We start from the raw sequence: 24,591 nt of genomic DNA, 5'->3' as shown, positions 1-24,591 counted from the left end.
CCGAAGTGTCCTATAGATGACCACCTCGATTAACCTCGATGGACCTCAATATGTAGAAATTTTTTTCCATACTTGGCCACCTCGATTAGCCTCGATTGTCCTCGATGGACCTTGACATGTTGATCTTGACAGAACTCGATTAAAATCAATGGAACTTGATATTTTGCAGTTTTTTTATGTTATTAAATTTGACCTTTTTTTTGTTTTTTTTTGTCAATATAGATTCGACTATTTCTATATTTGTTGCATACAATGGTGTTTGGGAACTGGAATATAAGGATTGGATTTTCCGGGATGTTGAAAATCAAGTTCGCCCTTTGGAGAAGAGTGTGACGTACGAGGAACTGGTTGAAATTTTGTATGATGAGCTTGAAGTGGATAAATGTGTGTACGACTTGAAACTTGAGGTCCCGTACACATGTCTCTCAAAACCCTTTAAACCTACCGTTATGAAAATTGATAGGCATGTTCATGCATTCATGGACTTAGCATCAAAATCTGTTGAGAAGATGATTCCTTTGTGCGTAACATTGGTTAAGAAGGATTGTTTAGGAAATGCTTCGGCCTCTCCCAACGTTAATAAAGAAGTTCGATTTGAAGAGAACATTTCTCCCCCATGTCATGGTTTCAGGGGAACTCAAAGTGAGGTTGGGGAATTTGTTCCAGAGACAAATCCAAACATTATTGCCCATGATGATATCCTTGTTAGAGGTCCACCATATGTTCCTGACACAATGGAGAACTAGCCCTATGGCTACGATCCTTATGTCAATGACGATCTGGTTGCTGATGTAGCAGTAGTTGATGGGCCATATATTAGGGAAGATTTTCCAATGAAAAGTTATGATGTTATGGTAGTTGAGGAGTGCAAAAAAGATGATCGGAAAACACCTGGGACCAACAGTAGTCGTCCAGGTCAAGGTAGAACGGAAGATAAAAATATATGGAGTTCTCCTTTGGACTTAGGTGAAGGTCATAGAACTTGGAGTGCTCCCATGTTTACCAAAGAAGACATAGAGGCCTCACATCAAAATTGTAACGACCCAAATTTGCTAATAAGGCTTAAGGGCCTTGATTAGTGTGCCGGGAGGGCATAATTGGATTATATGTGATTAAATGATTTAAAAGCATGTTATATGACTATTTGAATATCTGTGATGCATGACTATGTGTATTAGTATGCAAATAGGCCCTGATTAGGTTAGAATGGCATAATCGTAATTTTGGCCCGTTGAGGGCATAACTGTATATATTTGTGATAAGTAGTCGAGACCACATTATTATGTGGATATAATTGTAATCTGTGACTCGAGACGATCCTAGTGAGCAATTTAGCGAAAAAGCCACGACGGGGATTTATACCCGGCTCGGGTCGAGCCTGGGGGTATTTATGAGAATTTAGAGAATATATTAGAGTTTATTTTGATATTTAGGAATGTAATTAGTGATTAGTTAGGTGTCGGGAAGTAAGCGGTAAATATTAGAGGCATTCGGGGAATTGGCGCGAATTGGATGTAATGACCAAAATGCCCCTAGGAGGTTTAAAACCTTAGTTATAAAGGGGAGGGAAAATTGGTCATTTGTCTTATAAGGGATAAGTATTACTAGACTTTATACCTTGGTGAAATGTGTAGAAGGCAGTAGAGGTCTGAAGAAAGAAAAGAAAGAGAAAAGAAGGAAGGGAAAAGCAGGGGTTTCTCTCAACGGTTTAGGCTTCTCATCACCAATTCTTGAGGTTTCTTGGAGCTAAAACTTAGAGAGAGTTTGGGCAAGAGCTTGAGGCTAGGATCCCTGGTTTGGCTTGAGGAATTGGCAGGGGATACTCATCATTTGAGGTAAGGTTTTGAGGTTGTAACTCACTTCTAGTTCTTAGTATTGTTATGGATTTTGAGCTGAGTTTTGATGGGGAATTCAAGGGATTTGAGGCTGAAGCTTTAAGGAGGTGAAGGTTAAGCTAGTGTGGAGGATAGCCTAAGGTTGAAATCCTCTATTTAAGGTAAGAAGCTCTGATCTTGGTCACTTGAATTATGTGGTTTCAATTGTTGTTTTTATTGAGTTTCTGAGCTTTAGGTTCAGCTATGGTGATTTCCTTGATTTGGGGAACATGTGATTGAGTTTTGCATGGTTGGGACGTATGGGATGAGTTGAGGATGTTGGGAGGCTTGTTTTGAAGTTTGGTTGAGTTTTGAGAAGGTTTGGCTCGGGAAAATTCGAAGGAGAAAAAGCTGTGCTGTGACTAGCGCTACAGCGCTAGTCACTGGGCGCTACAGCACTAGGTCCTAAAGTTCTAGAGCCTTTTGGCTCTATTTGTAGTGCTATAGCGCTCTCCTTAGGGCGCTGTAGCACTACCCTGTTTCCAAAAATGGGTTTTTAGGTTATTTCTTAGGGTTTTTTCCCGGGGCTCGGGGTTTGATTCCACCACTCCGTTTGGTGGAATTAGGGCTTCCCGAGGGCTCAGGATTGGTCCCGAGGCTAGGTTTTGGATTTGAGGTTTGGTGATGATTCTGATCTATGGCTGTGACTAGGTGTACGCTAGGGCTCAGGCGGGATCGTGCTTGAGGATCAAATTGAACAAAGCTAGCGAATCTAATGGTAAGAGAATTGCACCCAGTTATGTGTTTGTGATGGGACTAAGAGCTCCCTATATCTGTATGATGTCATAGATGGTATTATGCCATGGGACATGTGATAAACGACCTAAGGGTGCCGTAAAAAATACTTGCGCACAGGGCGCGGCTCGGCCACTGGTAGCTGAGGACAGCTTAATTTCACTGAGCTCAGTTTAAGCGGGCCGGAGTCAGTGGGATAAATAGTGGGTGCGACCTAAGGGCGTTAACCCTGGCTATCATATGTGAATTGATTATTGATATGAAGTGATATACTTGGTATGCTGAATACTTGAATAACATGAATCCTTAGACCGTTGAGTACATGTTTATACTGTATAAGTTATCTGATTGTCTGATTAATGGTTATGCTCTGTTATTGTGTTTTCTTGCTGGGCCTTGGCTCACGGGTGCTACATGGTGCAGGTAAAGGCAAAGGCAAGTTGGACCAGTCCTGAGATGGAGAGCTTCGGGGCTGAATGTACATAACCAGCTGATCGGCCGCCGCGGCCAATGAATGGAACAGGATGAGAAAAGCCTATTTGTCTGTTTTGCCTTAGAGTGGCTAGCAACTGTATTTAAATCTTGAATCTTTGTAAACGTTCTTTAACTTTACTACTTTTGGAATCCCATGTAAAAAGGAATGTTTGTTTATAAGAAATGAAGCTTTTGAGACCAAAATCTTTTAACCCTAGTTCTATTGTAGTTTTAGTGACACGTTTCGAGTTAAATGACTTGATTAGCAAGCCTTGCACCTTTATAAACACATAGTGTAACGGTCTTGGCTACCCAGGGCGTTACAACTTGGTATCAATGCGTCCTAGGTTTAAGGGTTCCTGAAGACTGGCTGGACATGTACATTCGCCGCGAAAGACAAGCTCGACTCAGGGATTGGTAAATGTGTATACATGACTATATGTTTAAATGATCTGAATGAGACATGTCTGTTGATATCTATTTGGCTAATAGGGAGCATGAGATACTGATAGGGCCTGGCCCTTGACTATTGCATGATGATATTGAGGCGTGCTTATCAGCGTTGCTATGCATGTGAATGAATATTTGGATAAACTGTTATATTTTGATTGCTTGTGAATGTTTGGAGTTTTAACGGTGGATCATGAAAGGATTATTACCCTGTCATCATAGTCTGATTGCCGAGTCGTTGATTACAGATTGACTTGGATAAGTATGCGTCCAAGAAAATCTACGCAACTAGCCGGCATCAAGTCTAAGACTAGAGATGATGATCAGGGCCAGACCCCTCCGCCAATCCCTGAGAACTGGCAGCGGCTTATGGCTGACATGCAAGCACGGCTACAGAGCCAGGATGAACAGATTTGAATTCTGTGACAGTAGGTTCCATCAGGGAGTGCTGCCCCCATTGTGCCACCTGCAGTGGTACCAATTGTATAGCCAGTAGAGGCCGGGAACAAATGGGAGCCGTTGTATAAGCGGTTCAGGAAACAGTAGCCCCCGATCTTTGGGGGAGGACTTGACCCACTGAAAGCTGAATAGTGGATGACCATGATTACTACCATTCTGGACTTTATGAGGGTAGAGAGACATGATAGAGTGGCCTGTGCCACATATATGCTGAGAGAGGATGCCCAAATCTGGTGGGAGGTGGCATCACAGACCAGAGATGTTACTGCTTTGACTTGGGAAGGATTCAAGGACCTATTCAGTCAGAAGTACTATAATGTTGCCATCAGGGCAGCGAAGGTAAATGAGTTCGTGTGGCTGGTTCAGGGCAGCATGACAGTTACAGAATATGCCCTAAAGTTTGACAGGCTTGCGAAATTCGCACCCGACCTTGTGCCTACTGATGCAGCTAGGCAGGACAGATTTATTAGAGAGCTTAATGCTATGATAGCCCAAGATGTGAGGATTACAATGGTTCTTGGAGGGACAACTTATGCCTAGGCTGTAGAGAAGGCTCTTATTGCTGAGGAAGCGGAAAATAAGATATGGAGAGAGAGTGCATTGAAGCGGGAGGGCCGCAGGGCGGTGCCTCCATATTCTGGTTCTGGTAGGGGGCGGAGGCCCCAGTGATTTAAAGAGGAAGACCCCTGATGCTTCGACCGCTCCTGGTCCTGATAGGAGAGGTCAGGGTATACAGGGTGGCCGTCAAGGAGGCGGTGATACATGAAGGACTTATCCTAAGTGCACAAGGTGCAGAAGACGCCATCCGGGCGAGTGTCGGGCTAAGGCTTGTTACGTGTGCGGGGTGGTGGGACACCCCAAGAAAGATTGCCCGACAGTGAAGAAGGGAGATACGGGGAAGGTGGACAGCTTGACTCCAGCTCGAGTGTTCACCCTGACGCAGGTGGAGGCTGAGGCTAGTCCCTCGGTAGTGACAGGTCAGCTTTCTAGCGCTGGCTCTCCTTTTACTGTATTGATTGACTCTGGTGCCACACATTCATTTGTTTCTAGTAAGGTGATTGATAGACTGTGTAGACCTAGTGAGTATTGTACCTCAGGGTTTGGGACTATTTTGCCTTCAGGGGAACTGGTAGAATCTAGGAGGTGGATTAGAGCATTGCCAGTGATAGTTGATGGTAGAGAGTTGTTAGTAAACTTGATTGAGTTGAGTATGGAGGACTTTGATATGATTTTAGGTATGGATTGGCTGGTTAGATATGGAGCAACTATTGACTGCAGGAAGAAGATGGTGACCTTTGAGCCGGAGGGCGAGGATCCCTTTGTTTTTGTGGGAGCAGTGCATGGACCCCGCGTACCCAGGATTTCGGCACTGAGAGCTAGGGATCTGTTACAAGGAGGGTGTATAGGTTTTCTGGCTAGTGTGGTGGATACCACCAAGGTTTCGCCAACAGGACCGAAAGAGACCAGATTGGTTTGCGAGTTCTTGGATGTGTTCCCTGAGGACTTGCCGGGGTTGCCGCCACGTAGGGAGATTCAGTTTGTCATTGAGTTGGCGCCAGGGACAGAGCTAGTGTCGAAGGCACCATATAGGATGGCACCAGCGGAACTGAAAGAATTGAAGATACAGTTGCAGGAGCTTTTTGATTTGGGGTTCATCAGGCCTAGTTACTCGCCATGGGGTGCTCCATTTTTATTTGTGAAGAAGAAGGACAGGACTTTGAGAATGTTTATAGACTACAGGGAATTGAACAAGTTGACTATCAAGAATAAGTACCCCTTACCAAGGATTGACGACTTGTTCGATCAGCTGCAGGGTAAGACGGTGTTCTCGAAGATTGATCTTCGATCTGGTTATCACCAGCTGAGGATCAAGGATGAGGACATACCGAAGACAACCTTCCGAACGAGGTACGGGCACTATGAGTTTCTGGTCATGTCGTTTGGTTTGACCAATGCCCCAACAGTCTTTATGGACCTAATGAACATAGTGTTCAAGGACTTCCTGGATCAGTTCGTTATTGTCTTCATAGACAGCATTTTAGTGTACTCCAGTTCAGAGGCGGAGCACGAGATTCATTTTCGACAGGTTCTGCAGAGATTGAGGGAGCATCAGTTATACGCCAAATTTAAGAAATGTGAATTTTGGTTACCGGAAGTGACATTCCTTGGACATATCGTGGGTGCAGATGGGATTAAGGTGGATCCATCTAAGGTAGAGGTAGTTAGGGATTGGCCGAGGCCAAGGAATGCCTCGGAGGTGCAGATTTTTCTTAGTCTAGTGGGTTATTACAGACGGTTTGTGGAGGGCTTCTCGAAGATAGGGGCACCGATGACAGAATTGACACGGAAAAATTTGAAGTTTATCTGGTCAGTCAAGTGTGAGGACAGTTTCCAAGAGCTGAAGCGACGACTTATTACTGCACCCGTGTTAATTCTTCCTTCGAGGGAAGGGAAGTTTGTTGTCTATTGCGATGCATCGAGGTTGGGTTTAGGCTGTGTGTTGATGCAGAATGAGAAGGTCATAGCTTATGCATCACGACAGCTAAAGGAGTATGAGCAACGGTATCCTACCCATGATTTGGAGCTAGCAGCGGTGGTATTCGCACTAAATATTTGGCGACGTTATTTATATGGGGAGAAGTGCGAGGTATACACTGACCATAAAAGTCTGAAGTATTTCTTTACACAGAAAGACCTGAACATGAGACAGAGGCGTTGGCTAGAGTTGGTGAAAGACTATGATTGCGATATTCTTTACCATCCGGGGAAAGCCAATGTAGTGGCGGATGCATTGAGTCAGAGAGGCCCAGGTCAGTTATATTGTTCCACCCAAATCTCGAGAGAGTTAGCTGATGAGATGATCAGAGCGGGGATAGAATTGGTGGTAGGCCGGTGGGCCAATATTACTCTGCAGTCTACCCTGCTAGAGTGGATTAGAGAAGGGCAATTGGTAGACGCTTAGTTACAGGAGGTTAGAGAGAATTTCTTAACGGGAGTAGCTAAGGACTATTCTATCTCTGAGGTTGGTTTGCTTCGGTATCAGGGGCGGATTTGTGTTCCAAATGATGAGGGGTTCAGACGAGAGATATTGAATGAGTCTCATATGACGCCGTACTCACTTCATCCGGGTACCACGAAGATGTACCAGGATCTACAGATGTTATATTGGTGGCCCGGGATGAAAAAGGATGTGGTAGAGTACGTAGCTAGGTGTTTAACCTGTCAGCAGGTGAAAGCTGAGCATCAGCAACCGGCAGGGTTGCTTCAGTCTTTGGGTATTACCGAGTGGAAATGGGAGGACATTACGATGGATTTTGTGGGAGGTTTACCCAAAACTGTAGGGCATCATGACCCGATGTGGGTGATAGTGGACATATACACCAAGTCTGCCCATTTTCTTCCAGTGAAGTCGACATATACTGTGGATCAGTATGCTGAGTTGTATGTGAGGGAGATCGTACATCTCCATGGGGTTCCTAAGTCTATAGTGTCAGACCGAGATCCCATCCTTACTTCCAAGTTTTGGGGTGGTTTGCAGAAGGCTATGGGGACTCAGTTGAAGTCCAGCACAGCCTTCCATCCTTAGACTGATGGACAGTCTGAGAGGATGATTCAGGTGTTGGAGGATATGCTCAGAGCATGTGTGATCGACTTTGAGGGATCATGGAGTAAGTATCTCCCGTTGATTGAATCATATAACAATAGTTACCAATCAACGATTGGAGTGGCTCCCTACGAGATGTTATACGGGAGGAAGTGTAGATCACCCATTCATTGGGATGAGATGGGTGAGAGGAAGTATTTGGGGCCAGATATGGTTCAGAGGACAAGTGAAGCTATAGAGAAGATTCAAGCTAGGATGCCCCCCTCACAGAGCAGACAGAAGAGCTACGCTGATCCCAAGCGTAGGGACGTGGAGTTCCAGGTTAATGACCACGTGTTTCTCCGAGTTTCACCATTGCGAGGGGTGAGGAGATTTGGAAAGAAGGGCAAGCTAAACCCTAGGTTCATCGGACCTTTTGAAATCCTGGAAAGGATCGATCAGGTGGCTTACAAGTTAGCCTTGCCACCACCATTGTCGAGTGTTCATGACGTGCTCCATGTTTCTATGCTCCGGAAGTATGTCTCAGATGCGACTCATGTATTGAGGTATGAGGACTTGGAGTTGCAGACAGATCTAGCCTATGAAGAGAAACCGGTTCAGATCTTGGATCGGAAGGACAAGGTACTACGGAATTAGACGATTCCTCTTGTTAAAGTATTGTGGAGGAATAGTAGGGTCGAGGAGGCGACCTGGGAGCTTGAGACAGCGATGCGGGATCAGTATCCCGAGTTGTTCAGGTAAATTTTGAGGACGAAATTCTCATTAGGAGGGGATAGTTGTAACGACCCAAATTTTCTAATAAGGCTTAAGGGCATTGATTAGTTTTCCGGGAGGGCATAATTGGATTATATGTGATTAAATGATTTAAAAGCATGTTATATGACTATTTGAATATCTGTGATGCATGACTATGTGTATTAGTATGCAAATAGGCTCTGATTAGGTTAGAATGGCATAATCGTAATTTTGGCCCGTTGAGGGCATAACTGTATATATTTGTGATAAGTAGTCGAGACCACATTATTATGTGGATATAATTGTAATCTGTGACTCGAGACGATCCTAGTGAGCGATTTAGCGAAAAAGCCACGACGGGGATTTATACCCGGCTCGGGTCGAGCCTGGGGGTATTTATGAGAATTTAGAGAATATATTAGAGTTTATTTTGATATTTAGGAATGTAATTAGTGATTAGTTAGGTGTCGGGAAGTAAGCGGTAAATATTAGAGGCATTCGGGGAATTGGCGCGAATTGGATGTAATGACCAAAATGCCCCTAGGAGGTTTAAAACCTTAGTTATAAAGGGGAGGGAAAATTGGTCATTTGTCTTATAAGGGATAAGTATTACTAGACTTTATACCTTGGTGAAATGTGTAGAAGGCAGTAGAGGTCTGAAGAAAGAAAAGAAAGAGAAAAGAAGGAAGGGAAAAGCAGGGGTTTCTCTCAACGGTTTAGGCTTCTCATCACCAATTCTTGAGGTTTCTTGGAGCTAAAACTTAGAGAGAGTTTGGGCAAGAGCTTGAGGCTAGGATCCCTGGTTTGGCTTGAGGAATTGGCAGGGGATACTCATCATTTGAGGTAAGGTTTTGAGGTTGTAACTCACTTCTAGTTCTTAGTATTGTTATGGATTTTGAGCTGAGTTTTGATGGGGAATTCAAGGGAGTTAAGGCTGAAGCTTTAAGGAGGTGAAGGTTAAGCTAGTGTGGAGGATAGCCTAAGGTTGAAATCCTCCATTTAAGGTAAGAAGCTCTGATCTTGGTCACTTGAATTATGTGGTTTCAATTGTTGTTTTTATTGAGTTTCTGAGCTTTAGGTTCAGCTATGGTGATTTCCTTGATTTGGGGAACATGTGATTGAGTTTTGCATGGTTGGGACGTATGGGATGAGTTGAGGATGTTGGGAGGCTTGTTTTGAAGTTTGGTTGAGTTTTGAGAAGGTTTGGCTCGGGAAAATTCGAAGGAGAAAAAGCTGTGCTGGGCTGTGCTGTGACTAGCGCTACAGCGCTAGGTCCTAAAGTTCCAGAGCCTTTTGGCTCTGTTTGTAGCGCTATAGCGCTCTCCTTAAGGCGCTGTAGCGCTACCCTGTTTCTAGAAAGGGGTTTTTAGGTTATTTCTTAGGGTTTTTGCCCGGGGGCTTGAGGTTTGATTCCACCACCCCGTTTGGTGGAATTAGGGCTTCCCGAGGGCTCGGGATTGGTCCTGAGGCTAGGTTTTGGATTTGAGGTTTGGTGATGATTCTGATCTATGGCTGTGACTAGGTGTACGCTAGGGCTCAGGCGGGATCGTGCTTGAGGATCAAATTGAACAAAGCTAGCGAATCTAAAGGTAAGATAATTGCACCCGGTTATGTGTCTGTGATGGGACTAAGAGCTCCCTATATTTGTATGATGTCATAAACGGCCTAAGGGTGCCGTTAACAATACTTGCGCACAAGGCGCGGCTCGGCCACTGGTAGCTGAGGACAGCTTAATATTCCCTGAGCTTGGTTTAAGCGGGCCGGAGTCAGTGGGATAAATAGAGGGTACGGCCTAAGGGCGTTAACCCTGGCTATCATATGTGAATTGATTATTGATATGAAGTGATATACTTGGTATGTTGAATACTTGAATAACATGAATGCTTAGACTGTTGAGTACATGTTTATACTGTATGAGTTATCTGATTGTTTGCTTAATGGTTATGCTATGTTATTGTGTTTTCTTGCTAGGCCTTGGCTCACGGGTGCTACATGGTGCAGGTAAAGGCAAAGGCAAGTTGGACCAGTCCTGAGATGGAGAACTTTGGGGCCAAATGTACATAACCAGCTGATCGGCCGCCAAGGCCGAGGAATGGAACTGGATGAGAAAAGCCTATTTGTCTGTTTTGCCTTAGAGTGGCTAGCAACTATATTTAAATCTTGAATCTTTTCAAACGGTCTTTAACTTTACTAATTTTTGGATCCCATATAAAAAAGAATGTTTGTTTATATGAAATGAAGCTTTTGAGACCAAAATCTTTTAACCCTAGTTCTATTGTAGTTTTAGTGACACGTTTCGAGTTAAATGACTTGATTAGCAAGTCTTTCACCTTTATAAACACACAGTGTAACGGTCTTGGCTACCCAGGGCGTTACAAAAATCATCCTTCCTCAACTGGCACATCTCCAGGAGAATTGCACCTTGGCATGTTCTTTCAGAACAAGCTTGAATTGAAAACCAAGGCGACCATCGTTGTGATGAAGAATAATTTTGTGTTTATGGTGAATAAATCGGGTACTAATGTGTTGTACATAACCTACAAGGATCCTTATTGTGGTTGGAGATTAAGGGGAAAGAAAAAAATGCAGTCTGAAATGTTTGAGATTACGGTCTACAATGATGTACACACTTGCTCACAAGAAATCCAAGAGAAGGACCACCATCAAGTAGCACCATGGGTTGTTGGCCACCTAACCAAGAGGAAATTTGCTACTGATTGTACTCGGTACATGGCAAACAATAAAAGGGAGGACATGAAACATCATTTTGGGGTCGAAATAAGATATGAGAAGGCATGGAGATGCAGAGAAAAGGCATTTATGTATGTTAGAGGCACATGTGAGGATTCATACTCCAAGTTACTTGGATACCTGTGTCAGTTGGAGCAGAAGAATCTAGGTACAATTTCTGATTTTAAAGCAGAAGATGGTCGTTTCTTGTATTTCTTATTTTCCATTGGTGTTTCTAGGAGGGGATTCTGGTATTGTCATCCTGTCATTTGTGTGGACGACACATTCTTGAAGAACAAGTATGGTGGTCACATGCTCTGTGTTGTTGCATTGGACGCGAACAACCATTTGTTTCGAATTGTGTTCGGACTGGTGGGCAGCGAGGACCATAACTCTTGGACTTATTTCATGAGAAAATTGCAGGAAGCCATAGGGGATGTTGAAAACCTAGCATTTGTATCGGACAGGCATGCAAGCATTACTCATGCTTTGGAGGTTGTGTTCTCAGATGCCTACCACGGTGCTTGTTACCATCACATCTGTATGAATGTGGTGGAAAAATTCAAAACCGACCACTATCAATACATCATGGGGTGTGTAGTGTATGCGCATCGAAAGACAGAATTTCACAAGTTCTTTGAAAAGATTAAGGTAATTGATCCTCCCATTGCTCAATATCTTGAGGGAATTGGTTTTGAAAGGTGGACTCGTGCTTATTTTCCTGGAAATTGATACAATGTCATGACGAGCAACTACGCAGAAAGCTTTAACAATAAAACCAAGGAGGCAAGGAGCTTTCCAGTTGCCACTTTTCTTGAATTCATACGATTCACTCTACAGACGTGGTTTGCTGAAAGACGTGAAAAAGCAGCAAAAGCAACAAGTGTGTTAGCACCCCTGATGGAGGCAGATTTGAAGCAAATGAGTCTGAAAGAAAATTTCCTAGATGCCCAAGTCCTTGGTCATCATGAATTTCTTGTGGTTGATGGTGATGGTGATGGTGAGGTGAACTTGGCCACAAAATCATGCTCCTGCTGCATGTTCCAAACCACTAGGATACCGTGTGTCCATGCATTTGCTGCAGCTAGAAAAAAGAGCATAAGCATCTACTCATTGTGTTCCCCTTACTACAGAATCGAGTTGGGGAGGGAAACTTATAAGGGAACTATTTACCCTGTTGGTAACGAGGATGAATGGGTGATCCCTGATCACATCAGAGATATGGTTGTCGGCGTCCCTGTTGAGAAAAATCCTGTAGGAAGGCCGAAGAAGAAGAAATTGTTGGGTTTTATGCCCTTATAAAACCATGTTGGACATGCAGCACGATTTCATATTATCAATAAAAGTAGTAGAAATCATTTAGTTTGACAACCGTGTTGCTTGCTTGTTTTATTACATGATTATTGAAATAATACAAACATTTATAAAGTCCCGAACATATGGATAGTTACAATTATAGTGACTAGGTCACAATGGATTATAGTCGTAATTATATGTTCAAAAGAACGAGTCCTAAGATTAGACTAGTGCCTTGGATTTTCACTTATTAGGAAATCTACAATATGATCTACTTACACATTCGGGGTGTGATGTCTTCTCCAAGGCATCGACCAAGTAGATAAGATCGAATGTATTTAGTTACATCGGACTAGGACAGATATTGATTAAAGTATTGTTGTTATCGAATCTAATCAATGTCACAACGTTGACCATATGTTAAGTCGTTCTTAATTCTGAGTGATAATATTCTGCTAATTATATTATTTAAATCTTTTGACTTGTTCGTTATCAGCTTACCCTACGGTCTAGTCCATACTTACATCTTGGAGATTTAGTAGTGTAATTGAGTGGGAGTATTATTCATACATATGAAATCTATAACTTCTGTATGAGAAGTGAAAATATGATTTCCTTAATTGCTTTGTTCAAAAGGTTAAATGATTGAGATCTCAAGTTCACAGAAATATCATTTATAAGGAACTTAGTGGGAGTTAAGGATAAAATACTGATGAGGGGTAAAACAGTAATTTGCATCCATCTTGTTAGTAAGTCATCGATAGAGGATTGACTGACTGTAATGGTTATAACAATGGATAACATATTTATGGTTTTGAAAATACGTTCTATGAATTCAAGAGTTCAATTCCGAGTCTATAGTGGAGTCACGAGGAATTAATAAGGTAGTGAAATTATTCGTAAATAAATTCACGGTAACTTATTGAAGCTTGATTTCATGGATCCATGGTCCCTGCATCACCTTTGAGTAAATCATCTAGAATGTCTCAATTAATTGATTTAATTATCAATTAGGATTTTTAAAGTTGACTAGGTCAATTTTAGAAAATTTACAGAGATATAAGATTTTAGAGAATAAAAGAGAATCTTTGGATAAATTTATTAATATTGATAAATTTGTGTCAATATAAATAAATAATATTAAATCAAGTTTCAAATTATAATTAGTTAATTTGAATTAAGATTTAATTAATTAATTAAAAAAAATAAAAGTTTTGAATTTAGGCCCAATTGGGATTAAATTAAAAACAAAGAGATTGGGCCCAAGTCCATTTATGGCAGCCCAAGGCTTTTATTTTTGTTTATTATTTTTAATTAATTTAAATTTAAATAAAGCCCATTAAGTTGCCTATATAAGGAATATGATATCTAGGGTTTTCATAAGGAAGTGAGCTTCAGTTGATTGGTAAGTGAAAACCTAGACAGTCTAACCTTTCTTGGCCACTCTCTCTTCTTCTTCTCTTCAAGATCTCTATCTCATGTGTTGAGAACCAGCCCACACTAGTTCTAGGTTGATCAAAGGCTTGGCGAGGAAGACTGTGTTGCTGATATTGTTCAATCTCTTGATAATACTCTGCTACAGAAAGGAATCAAGGGTTAGAGAGATTGAATGATGGAGTTGTTCTAGTTCCGCTGCATAATGTAAGTTTTTACTTGACTCTGTATTTGTATCAATTTCATAGGAGCATGTTCTAGGAATTTGCATGTTTGTTTGATAATATGTAAATTGCATGAAAATAAATAAAGATCCTGCAAATAGTATTTCCTACAGAAATTGGGTAGGCCGAAGAACAACTACTATCCTTCTACGGGGAAAAGGTCGTCCAACCATGTAAGTGTAGCAAATGTGGTGGTAATGGGCACAATAGGAAGTCATGTAATGCTAGGCTTTAAACATAGTCCTATCAATGTGTTGTTGACTACTTAATTATTTTTCTATCATCACATTATCATGTTATGCAAACTTCTGGTGTACAAATTGATGTCACTAGGATATTGTTGTTATTTCATTCAGGTTCTTCTGTTGTTATTTGTTGGTTTTGATCTAAATGAAAAAAACTTAGCAATTTTTTCCTCGACACACCTCAATGGGGCCTCGATGTCTATCAAGGTACCATCGAGGCCCATCAAGGTCGCTATGTTCACGACTTGATGATGTATATCAAGGTTTGTCGAGGTAGCATTGAGGCCCATTGAGGCCGCTATGTTTATAGCTTGATGTGGCCCTATCGAGGTAGCATCGAGACCCATCGATACCACTATGTTCATAGCTTGATTTGGCCCCATCAAGGCTCGTTGAGGTAGCATCGAGGCCCATCGAGGCCATCGTGTTCATAGCTTGATTTGGCCCCATCGAGGCTTGTCGAGCTTCGTCGAGGCCTATCAAGGCAGATTTATCTTAACATTTTGAGGGTCCTTATATGTTGTTGTCAAGGCCCATCAATGCAATTTGTTTGTCCTATCAATTTTTATCGAGGCAGACAGGTTTTTGTGATTTTAGTTGTGTCTTTTAATACTAGTGAAAATTTTGGGTCGAGCCTAATCGAGTTCTATCGAGGCAGATTGAGGTAGAAAATGTAACGCCCTCCGTTTCAGGTACCTTTAAATGACTTGGGTCGGGATTTTTTTTCCCCAAGTTAAGAATATTATTTTAAATAATATTATATTGTTTGGAATTTATTTCCATGAGTTATTGCTAGCCAAATTATGAATTTTGTGATTAAAAGTCAAGATAAGACTTTCGGTCTTGGACCGACACAACAACCCTAATCGGGTAAAAATCTCGGAAAATAAAATGAAAAACTATGAAAAATATATTTTGGGCATAAAATACATTCATAAAAATAAAATTTTGGTCAAAAATAATAAATGGAAGAGGAAATGGAAAGTTTAGGGCATTTTGTGTTAAAATGCTTAATTTTACTGAATTGGGGAATTTTATTCCATGAATGGACCTTAGGTTAAATTTTATTGTGTGATTAATTAAATTAAATGTGAGAGACATTTAATTTAATTATTATGTGTTAAGTTTTTCTTTTAAAAAAAAACTTTATATGAGTGAAAAAGGTTACAAAAAGTCATTTTGGATTTTTCTTCTTAAGAAATATTTATTAACCATTATAATATAATAATAACATAAATAAAATAAATAGTGGCCGGCCATGTGAAGGAAATAAATTGGGCGGACCAAATTGTTTTAGTTTTAATCCCCGTTTAAATTAGGGTCAATGGCATCAAGTGGTCATAGTAAAAACACTAAAGTGTTTTAGATATTTTAGAGTAGTCTAAACTCTTCCAACCCCCCCCCCCCCCCCCCCCAAAAAAAACCGACCCCCTCTCACAAATCACTCTCATCTTGTTAAAAAATTCTCTCTCAAGTTTTCTCTCCCTTTTAAACCATCAATAACACTAAGAAAGCTTGGAAGCTTAAGCATTGGTCTAGGAAGAGTTCCCTAAGGTAAAGTTTCAAAAAACTTGACTTTTGTAAAGTTTTTGTAACGCCCTGGTTACTCCAAGACCGTTACTGTTAGCTTTAAACCGTGCTTAACTCGCTAACCGAGTCATTTGGTTATAAATGTGCATCTAGGTGTCATTAATAGGCTAAGGTGAAAAATCTCGATAAAAAGGAAAAGATATATTTTATTTAAACCATAAAATTGTACATGAGCCCATAAAAGTGTTTACAAAATTATTTACAATTCAAAACAGTCATTACAGTGCAAGAGTTACAACCCGTCGACCTAAGCGGCAAAAATAGGGTTAACCCCTAGTTCCCCTGAGAAACTCCTTGGCTGTGGTGGTTAAGCGACCACATGTGTACACATTGCCACCTAAGCTCTCCACTCAAGCCTGGGTGAGCTTTTCTTTCCCTTTACCTGCACCACATAGCCCCCGTGAGCCAAGGCTCAACAAGAAAACTCATTACTGCATGTATACAATATCAATTGATGATTATGATAATCATACTGGGCTTATAGCCCTAAACAGATAAGTGAATATCACTTCAAGATTCTAGTAACCATGCTGGGGCTTGCAGCCTTAATCAGATAATATTGAGATTCTAATAATCATGTTGGGGCATGTAGCCCTAATCAGATGGTGACTGATGAGTAAGTCACGAACTTAAACTAGATGAGTGACTATGGAGTCACAAACTTGAATAAGATAAGTGACTAATGCGTAAGTCACGAACTTTGGCTCCGCACTCATAGCCATGTGACGATGCAGTCACCTGGGCCTTCTGGCCTTGGCTCTAAGTAACTAGCCTTTAGACTAGACAAGCGCTTTTGTTTTCATCGAACTTATGGTCGATCAAGCATTTCATGCTTATGACGATAATGCTTATGTCGATTAGATCTAATCTTTCAGCTTGCGTTAAACACGCTAATACCCTTCTTGACTCATAAGCCAACACCATACGACCAGTGCTCAGTACTACTACCGAACTTGACTAATAAGTCACAGCTTCGTAGTTAATACTGACACCATTTTGGATTCCTGACTCATAGGTCAGTGCTATTAACAGATAAGCAAGATTGCTAAGCATTTAATATGCAATCAATGCCCACATATAGAGAACTCAACATGCTTCATTAATAACCAGGCATGTCACATATGGGGTGCAGTTTTCTTACCACTGGTTGGAGCGAGAAATAATAAAAGAATGACCCTTATGAACGATCAATCCTTTGATTCCTTAGCGGTCACCTAGTCATAACCAAATATAACTTCCATCAATGAAAATCAACAATAAAAGGTACTTGACCTAAACCTCACTCCCGGGACCTCGAATCGTACCCAAACAGCTAGTAGATTCGATTCCGAGTCTTAGGAATTGAAACCCCGAGCCAAAAACCCTCAAAAGTGCCCAAAATAGGACCCTAGAAAAATAGGGTAGCGCTGCCCCCTAGCGCCTAGGCGCTACAAGCAGAGTTGAATGGCCCTAGACAGCGCTGTAGCGCCCTCCCTTGGGCACTGTAGCGCTAGAAGCAGGCTGATCAGCCCTGGTTTTTCCTCCTTCGATTTCTCAACTTTCCAACCTTCAAAACTTGATTCCAAACTCCATCCAACCTGACAAAAGAACCCAAAAACCAAACATGCAAGTCCTAGGCATCATAACCCAATCAATCTTTGCCAAAAACTCCCATCAATTCCCAACTATCCAATCTAAAATTCAAGCTGAAAACCAAATGAAAACAGAGTATAAAACCAGAGTTTCTATGGTTAGAATCTTACCTCAAACTCAACATGGAACCCTCTTCAATGGTGGAACACAACCCTAGACCCTCAAGGCTCACTTCCCTAGCTTGATTCCTCAAATGGAGCTAAAAAATTCCAAAGAAAAAGAAGAAGAAAAACTGATCGGGAGAAGAAGGAAACGTACTCTGTTTTTGCAAGTTTCTACAGCTTTCTATGGTTCACATATATCCTTGGTCAAAAGACAATATTGCCCCTAGGTTAAGTTATTTCTTCTTAAGGCTACCAAGGGTAAAACTATCCTTTCTCGCCTATCTTGTTAATCATAATTAACGCTCTCTAATTCCCGTTATTTCCAATATTCTCAAATATTAATAAATCATATCCCATTACCCTTTAATTTCCGGCAATGATCTAATCACCAAATTACCCCGAGACTCACCCCGAGCCCCGAAATTAACCCCGTTATGACCAAACCGCTAACTTACATTAAAAGATCGTCTCATGCCGAGTAGCTTGAACAAATCCACATTATAATGTGGCCTCATTAATAATTCACCAACATGCATGAAAATATACAATTATGCCCTCAACGGGCCAAATTACCAAAATGCCATTATCAAGAAATGTGGACCCACATGCATGCATTTATCATCATATAATAATATAATTCACATAAACGTGCATATAATCATTTAATGGCATAATAAATCAATCATGGCCCCTCCTAACCTACTAATCCGACCATTAAACCTCATTAAGGATTTTGGGGCATTACAGTTTTTAACCATAGATCTTTCAATAGCTAACTATCTATGTTGTTGGGGGGGTTGGTTAAGGTTTTGAAAGGGTTTTGAAGGATTCAAAGCTAGTAGAAACATCAAAATCTAAAGCAAGAACAACAAGAGGTAAAAAGTTTACTTTTTATGGTTGTTATTGTATGGTTTTTATTTTTAACCATTATTTTGTATATTTAATGCTTTAAGTTTCTTATTGGTGATGTAATAAGGCTATGGTAGTTGATTTATAATTTTTATGATGCTTGTGTGTTGATTTTTGAAAATAGGGACCAAAATCCCTAAGGGTTTTGTTGAAAACCCTAAAACAAAAAAAATACAAGTTTTGATCTGTGACTTCCAAGGGGTCAAGCATCCACTGTATGCTGATTTTTTTATAATAAATTGTACTGTGATGTTTTTGAGATGGAGGACATAAATTTGAGCTTTTGAAACACTAAAAAACATTTAGAAATGAGTGAGTTATGCTATTTCAAAATTTAGGTAAAAAAAAAACTGTTTTTTTTTTCGTATTCTTAAATTCGGGACCAAGTTTGGATAGCCACTGTATAGGTCAAATGAACCTAGTTTTTTCTAAAATTTGGTGGAAATATTCTTGGCATAACCTAGTATTCCACTGTAAAATTTTGCAACAAAATAATGAACGGTTCGAGAGTTATTAAGTGCCAAAGTTTGGAAAAAAATAAGGACTTGAAAATAAAGTCATTTTTACCTCAATGTTTGGAAAATATTTTCACCAATAAAAAATACTCCTTTTGACCTAAGATTTCACGAAGACCTAAATGGCATACCAAATATGGAATTGAGAAATTTTGGTAGCAATTGGGTAAGTAAATTTCAAGTTATGATCTAACAAAGTATGTAGTTAAAAATGTGAAAAATGGGGTTTTCACACTTAGTGTAAAAATGAGATTTTAGAACTTAAGATAAAAGTACATTTGTGCATATTGCAAGATAAAAACTTTGTAAGTCTTAAGAACATTTTGACCTAAAATACCACTTTGAGTTTAAGTGAGAACTATTTTTATTAAATAATTTTTATTCTTTCTAAAAATAAAAGATTTAATTTATTAATAAGTTGATAAATTAAAAGAGGGATTAAAAACCCTATATTTTGAGAAAACAATTAAGTAAATTGTTTTTCTAGTAAGTAAACTTTATTAATTGACTTCGGAGAATTAACTAGTCATGATAAAAAAATTATTAACGATTTTCCTAATTAAGTTAAAATTAGGCTATTTTCTTAAACAATTTTTAGAGATTAAAACCTTAGGAAAAATAAAAGGAAAATTAAGAGATTATTTTCTTGAAAAATAATCAAGGAATTTAATTGGTATTTTCAAGATATAATACTGGCTAAAATATTTTATATATTTAACCGCCAGTTGAAAGTATGGGTTAATAGCATAACTTTTAAAGAGAAAGATTTTTAGCGGATTGTGGGATAATACCATTGCATACCCGAGCCTAAGTATCGAGACCATAGGATAGGTCTCTCCAAGACTTAGAGTTTAATCTCAAATTTTTTAGTACGAATTTCTTGAATGGGTTTAAAATCAAATAAGGATCTTTAATCCTTACAAGTGATTTTTTAAAATGACCAAACTGCCCAAAATAATAATAATGAATTATGAAGTACCATAATTAATCCGAGTATACTGTAGGGATAATTACAGTTTTGGCTAAGCATAATTTGATTATACATTGGAGGGTGAAATCCTGCTGAGAGCTAAGGACTCCAAGTAAGTCAATTTATATTGTGTGGCTACAACATGAAACGACTATTGTATTGTATGTTAGTATAGAGACACATGCACATATATACATTGTCGTAGAAAGTTTGCATAGAGATGTTAGTCTAGTAGGTGTTGATTCAGAAAATATGACCGGTAGATGTCCGTCTTATTCTAGACGGTTGATCCCCGTCACACTGCTTGATTTTATTATGTCTAGTTCATTACCACGACGAGTGGCCAAGAGGTGAGGATTTCTGGTTTAAACCTAGGCGCGCCAAAATGAATGAGAACTAGGGGCCCTCGTGCTTACTTAATCATTGAATGGTTAGAACCTGAGCAAGTGCTCAGATAAGTTATTCCTGGATAGTAGCCGTGAATATTGGCCATTCAGTGAGAGTGCCTAGAGATACTAGGGGTTGCCAAGTTTGAGTGAGGCTGAACACCCTAGGGGCAACTGCTCACAAGCACCACTGATTAACATAGAAGTCTCTGTAAACCCGTGTAACTTCGATAACACTATTGAATAGTAGCAATGCCCTAGGTAACTTGATGGTTACCCTTGTGAGGGATTTACTCTTGGAATAGTAGCAATGCCCTAGGTAAATTGATGGTTACCCTTGTGAGGGATTTACTCTTGGATAAGTAGCAATGCCCTAGGTAACTCAATAGTTACCCTTGATGGGGATATTTATTGGTTAGATCTTAGTGTTGAGACTCTGTTCTCTCTTACAGATTAGAAATTATGCTGGAGGGTGTGATACGCCCGAATTGTTGGAAATTGTCGAGCATTGGTCTCAAATTATATTGTGATATATTATATCTGCTTGCTCTGGGATTTTTTTAGTGCGGGAATTTATCTGTTTATATGAAATAGTTTGCCATTGGTTATCAGGCATAACCATAAGTTTGCTATGATGCTTTTGCATTCTTGAAATTGATTGCGTAGGGTCCGTATGGATCCAGAACCCTAATTTTGTGAGCTATTGTTATATGTGGACAATAACTTGGTCAGTGACTATAGAAGTGATTTCCTACAATTGATTAGACGGGCACCAACAACCTGTCAAGAACAAAGAGAGAGAGACGAAAGTTCAATTGGGAGCACTGGTGGGGTGTCAGCCAAAGGGACTCCGACGCTCAAGTTAGTCAGGTTGTAATGAGAGCTAATTGAAAATAATAAAAATTATGATATAAATAACGAAATAATGATGGATGGATGAGTAGTAGAATGGTGAGTGACGGTGGCGATGACGGAGGGATCGAGCGACTGGGTCAAGCCCAATCGGACTGATTGACTTGTCTTGCTTGACTGGATCGCTCAGAAAAAGAGTAGCCTTCGTTTCAATTGGAGAGTAAAGAGAGTCAGGTGATTATCCGATCCCCCATTCTCAACCCTTGATGTTCTTATTTATTGTCCTCCTTTTTGTTCCGTTCTCCTTCATCTTTCTGATTCGTTTGACTCGCTTCAAGTGGTTTCTTTCCGAAATTCTCGGCGAATGTGGTATGAGCCTTGACTGTTTCAAGGTCCCTCGCTGACTGAGAGTATCCGGGTTTGGGTCTGGGTATGGTTTTGGGCGTTTGGGTGTTACATTGTATATGCGAGCCTATTTACATGGGTTTGGGCCTTATTGGCTAATTAGGCTAGCTTATTATTGGGCTGACTGACTGCTTGTTGGACTCTTTTTTATCAAGCAGACAGATTTTGTCCACTACAGTGACCACCTGTCTTCTCTACATGCTTTTGTTTTAAAGTTGAACTTACTAAGATTTTTCGCTTACCTAGTTATTTCCCGTTGTAGATAAGAACAAGGGCAAGGCAGAGCAGTGAGCGCTGGAGTCTACCTTGTGAATGTACATGTGGACCGACCTTTTTGGAAATGTTGTTTTATTTTCATAAACTAGGCTCAGTTTACTCTTTATAAATTATGTTTGTATTAAATGTTAAGTATGGCCATACAACTCTTAAAAAGTTTTTTATACGAGATTTTGAGACATTTTGTTAAATGAAAACATTTATATTTCTGCATTTTCGAGTCTTGAAAATCCGGGTTGTTACAGAAAATTAGTGATATTTTTTTTCGAGTATGTACAAAAAGATAATGTTCACCCATTGAACCTGTATCTTAGTGTGGGTGGGTGGGTCAGCTCTGTTCCCTGGATCGATCAGAGACCACTAAAATCAACTGCACCAACTGATCCATGATCTTAGTCTGATTCTTAAGTAAAGTCGCCTGGCCCTCCTCCACTCTTTGGAGCCTCTGCAATAACTACGCATAATCATAATAGCCCTCCTCAATCCTCTAGAGCCTCTGCATTAACTCTTCATAATTAGGCTGGGCAACCTGACTAGAGGAAGTTACAACGGCTTGTGTAGTGCCCTCCTCAACCCTTGGGACATCCTTGTAAAAAACAGAAGTTTCCTTTACAGCCTCTGCTAGCTTCTTTGCCTCCTTCTCAGGCTCTACTTCCTCCACTACAACTGGTCCCAACTCAGGGAATAATTGACCATCAACTTCTAGAAGGCTATTGTAGTAGTCTACCTCAACGTGACGTGGATTCAACATGGAAAATACCACCAAATGCATTAAAAAATAATATATGTCAGAAATACTTTAATAAAGTAACCCATCAAAAAATTAATTTGTCACATCTAAGAAGATAAAGTTGAACTTACTCTAGTATGTACTTGCGGCCGAGTGATGCGCATCTTTGCTTCCGGCTGTCCGAGTGGCCTGCGGATGCGCGCGGGCCTGATTGGCTGAGTGAGGCGCACCTGCGCATCCGAGTGGCCTGCAGACGTGCGCGGGCCTAATTGGCCAACTGTCTAGTTGGGCCGAACGGCCTACTGGCCGAGTGGTTCATGGGGTGGCCCAGAGGCCTGGCCGAGTGGGTCACATGTTGGCCGACTGAATGGGGTGCACGAGCCGAGTGAGCCGGGTGCTCCTCCGGGATGGCTGAGTGCTCCACCAGGGTGGCCGAGTGACTCGTGTGCTTGGGCTGAGTGGCCTGCCATGAGGTTGTGTGCCCGGGGGAGATGGCCGAGTGGGCCTAGGGCTCCTCCGGGATGGCCGAGTGGCCTACTCCTTGTGAACTTTCATTTGTCTCTGAGACTTGAAGTGTTCCCTAGGGGAAGTTGAATCCCTCTTTGGTAGGGCCATCTGATGGTTGACACTTGGCACTCATCTGGTGGAGTTATATGCCTATATAAGGGTAGTTTATTTTTTTTTACCCTTGCATTCATTTGAGGAAGGCTTGGAGGGGAGGTGCAAGGTGTGGAGTGGAAGAGCTCTTCAAGAGGTAAGTTTTTTCCTTTTTGTTTTCCTTCGAATGTTCTTATGCATGTTCTTCGTGTTCTTCGTGCTAGGTTAGGTAATTCAACTGTTATTTTTGTTTGTTTCTGTAGATTTTCCGTTTGTGTTTGGTCTGATTGCAATGGCGGCAATTGCATTTCTGTTGTTTATTCATTTTGGATTTGTGTATGTCTGATTCATGTGTTTTTGTTCCTTTAGCCGAGTGGTCTGTCTGACAGATTAGTAAAGACTCATAGGCTGACTGACTGCTGTCTAACTGATTACTTTGTAATTTGATTTGGTATATTAGTCTGTTTGCCTTGTTTTATCGTATGTTTTTTATGTTAGGTCTGTTGGTTTCTTGTTTTTAATGAGTGGTCCGTCTGACTGGTTGATGAGTCGTTCAGTGTTTCTTAATTGCGTATCTAGCTAAATGTCTTCATGTCTTTTTTGTGTTCCTTCAAGCTTAGCTGTTGTTTTGCTTTATGTGATAAGCTCATTATGTATACAAGTAGGTGTGATAGCCATGTTGATTCAGTCATTCGATTGTCTTATTCATTTAGTGAAGAAGATTTTAGTTCTCACTTGCAGAGTTTTGCTGAGATGGTTGATACAACCGAATTACAGTAGTAGAATTGGGGGGTCGTCCTTTAGGTGATGTTACTGGAAGGGGAATAGATTCTAACGAACCTATTGATGGCGGTATGCCGGATTCTGGTAGTATGATTAGTTCCAATCCTAGGTCTTCGATACATTTAGATGAGTTGCCCTATCTTCGTTGTCATTATGAGATTCCTGATACCATCAGTCTGCATGATCCTGCTAAGGCGGAACGGCCTGACTGGCGCTTACCTGGTTGGGTGTGTATGTATGAACTTCCCTTCAGGGAAGGGTTTCGGTTTCCTATCCCCCGATTAGTGGTTGAGTTGTGTGAATACCATGAGATTTCACCTAAACAACTAATGCCAAATTCATGGCGGATTTTGATGTCTCTCGAAGTCCTCTGTGAAAGACACAACATAACGCTTGGGGTGGCTGACTTGTTGAGAGCTTACTATTTGAAGGCACATCTATATGACAAGGGTAGGTACCAGTTAATGACCAGGGGGAAGGACCCTCCTCTAATTATTAGTTTTAAGAGTGGAGATAAGAGGTGGAAGGACCGTTACTTCTTCGTCCCTATCGTCTCATTGGGGTTACCTGCTGATAGTAGGA

At 40.7% G+C, this 24,591-nt stretch overlaps 1 protein-coding gene across 1 annotated transcript; it reads left to right on the top strand.

The window, feature by feature from the left end:
- The first annotated feature begins 10,830 nt into the window (after nt 1-10,830).
- Nucleotides 10,831-24,006, top strand: LOC133814721 (uncharacterized). Its single transcript, XM_062247647.1, has 5 exons — nt 10,831-11,581; nt 23,333-23,383; nt 23,490-23,562; nt 23,725-23,784; nt 23,892-24,006. The coding sequence occupies exons 1-5, from the start codon at nt 10,831-10,833 to the stop codon at nt 24,004-24,006; spliced, it is 1,050 nt and encodes a 349-aa protein (XP_062103631.1).
- Nucleotides 24,007-24,591: the final 585 nt, after the last annotated feature.

This window comes from Humulus lupulus, chromosome 2, assembly GCF_963169125.1.
Source record: "Humulus lupulus chromosome 2, drHumLupu1.1, whole genome shotgun sequence".
NCBI lineage: Eukaryota > Viridiplantae > Streptophyta > Magnoliopsida > Rosales > Cannabaceae > Humulus > Humulus lupulus.
The sequence above is the reverse complement of the archived record's forward strand: the minus strand, read 5'-3'. Positions and strand labels throughout refer to the sequence as shown.

Bases quoted from the DNA above. Each gene is read 5' to 3' on its own strand.
- LOC133814721 (XM_062247647.1), top strand. From the start codon at position 10,831: ATGGTGAATAAATCGGGTACTAATGTGTTGTACATAACCTACAAGGAT. The intron at 23,563-23,724 runs GTATGTCTGATT...TTTTTATGTTAG, and splicing joins TTTATTCATTTTGGATTTGT to GTCTGTTGGTTTCTTGTTTT. The intron at 23,785-23,891 runs GTTTCTTAATTG...GTATACAAGTAG, and splicing joins TGGTTGATGAGTCGTTCAGT to GTGTGATAGCCATGTTGATT.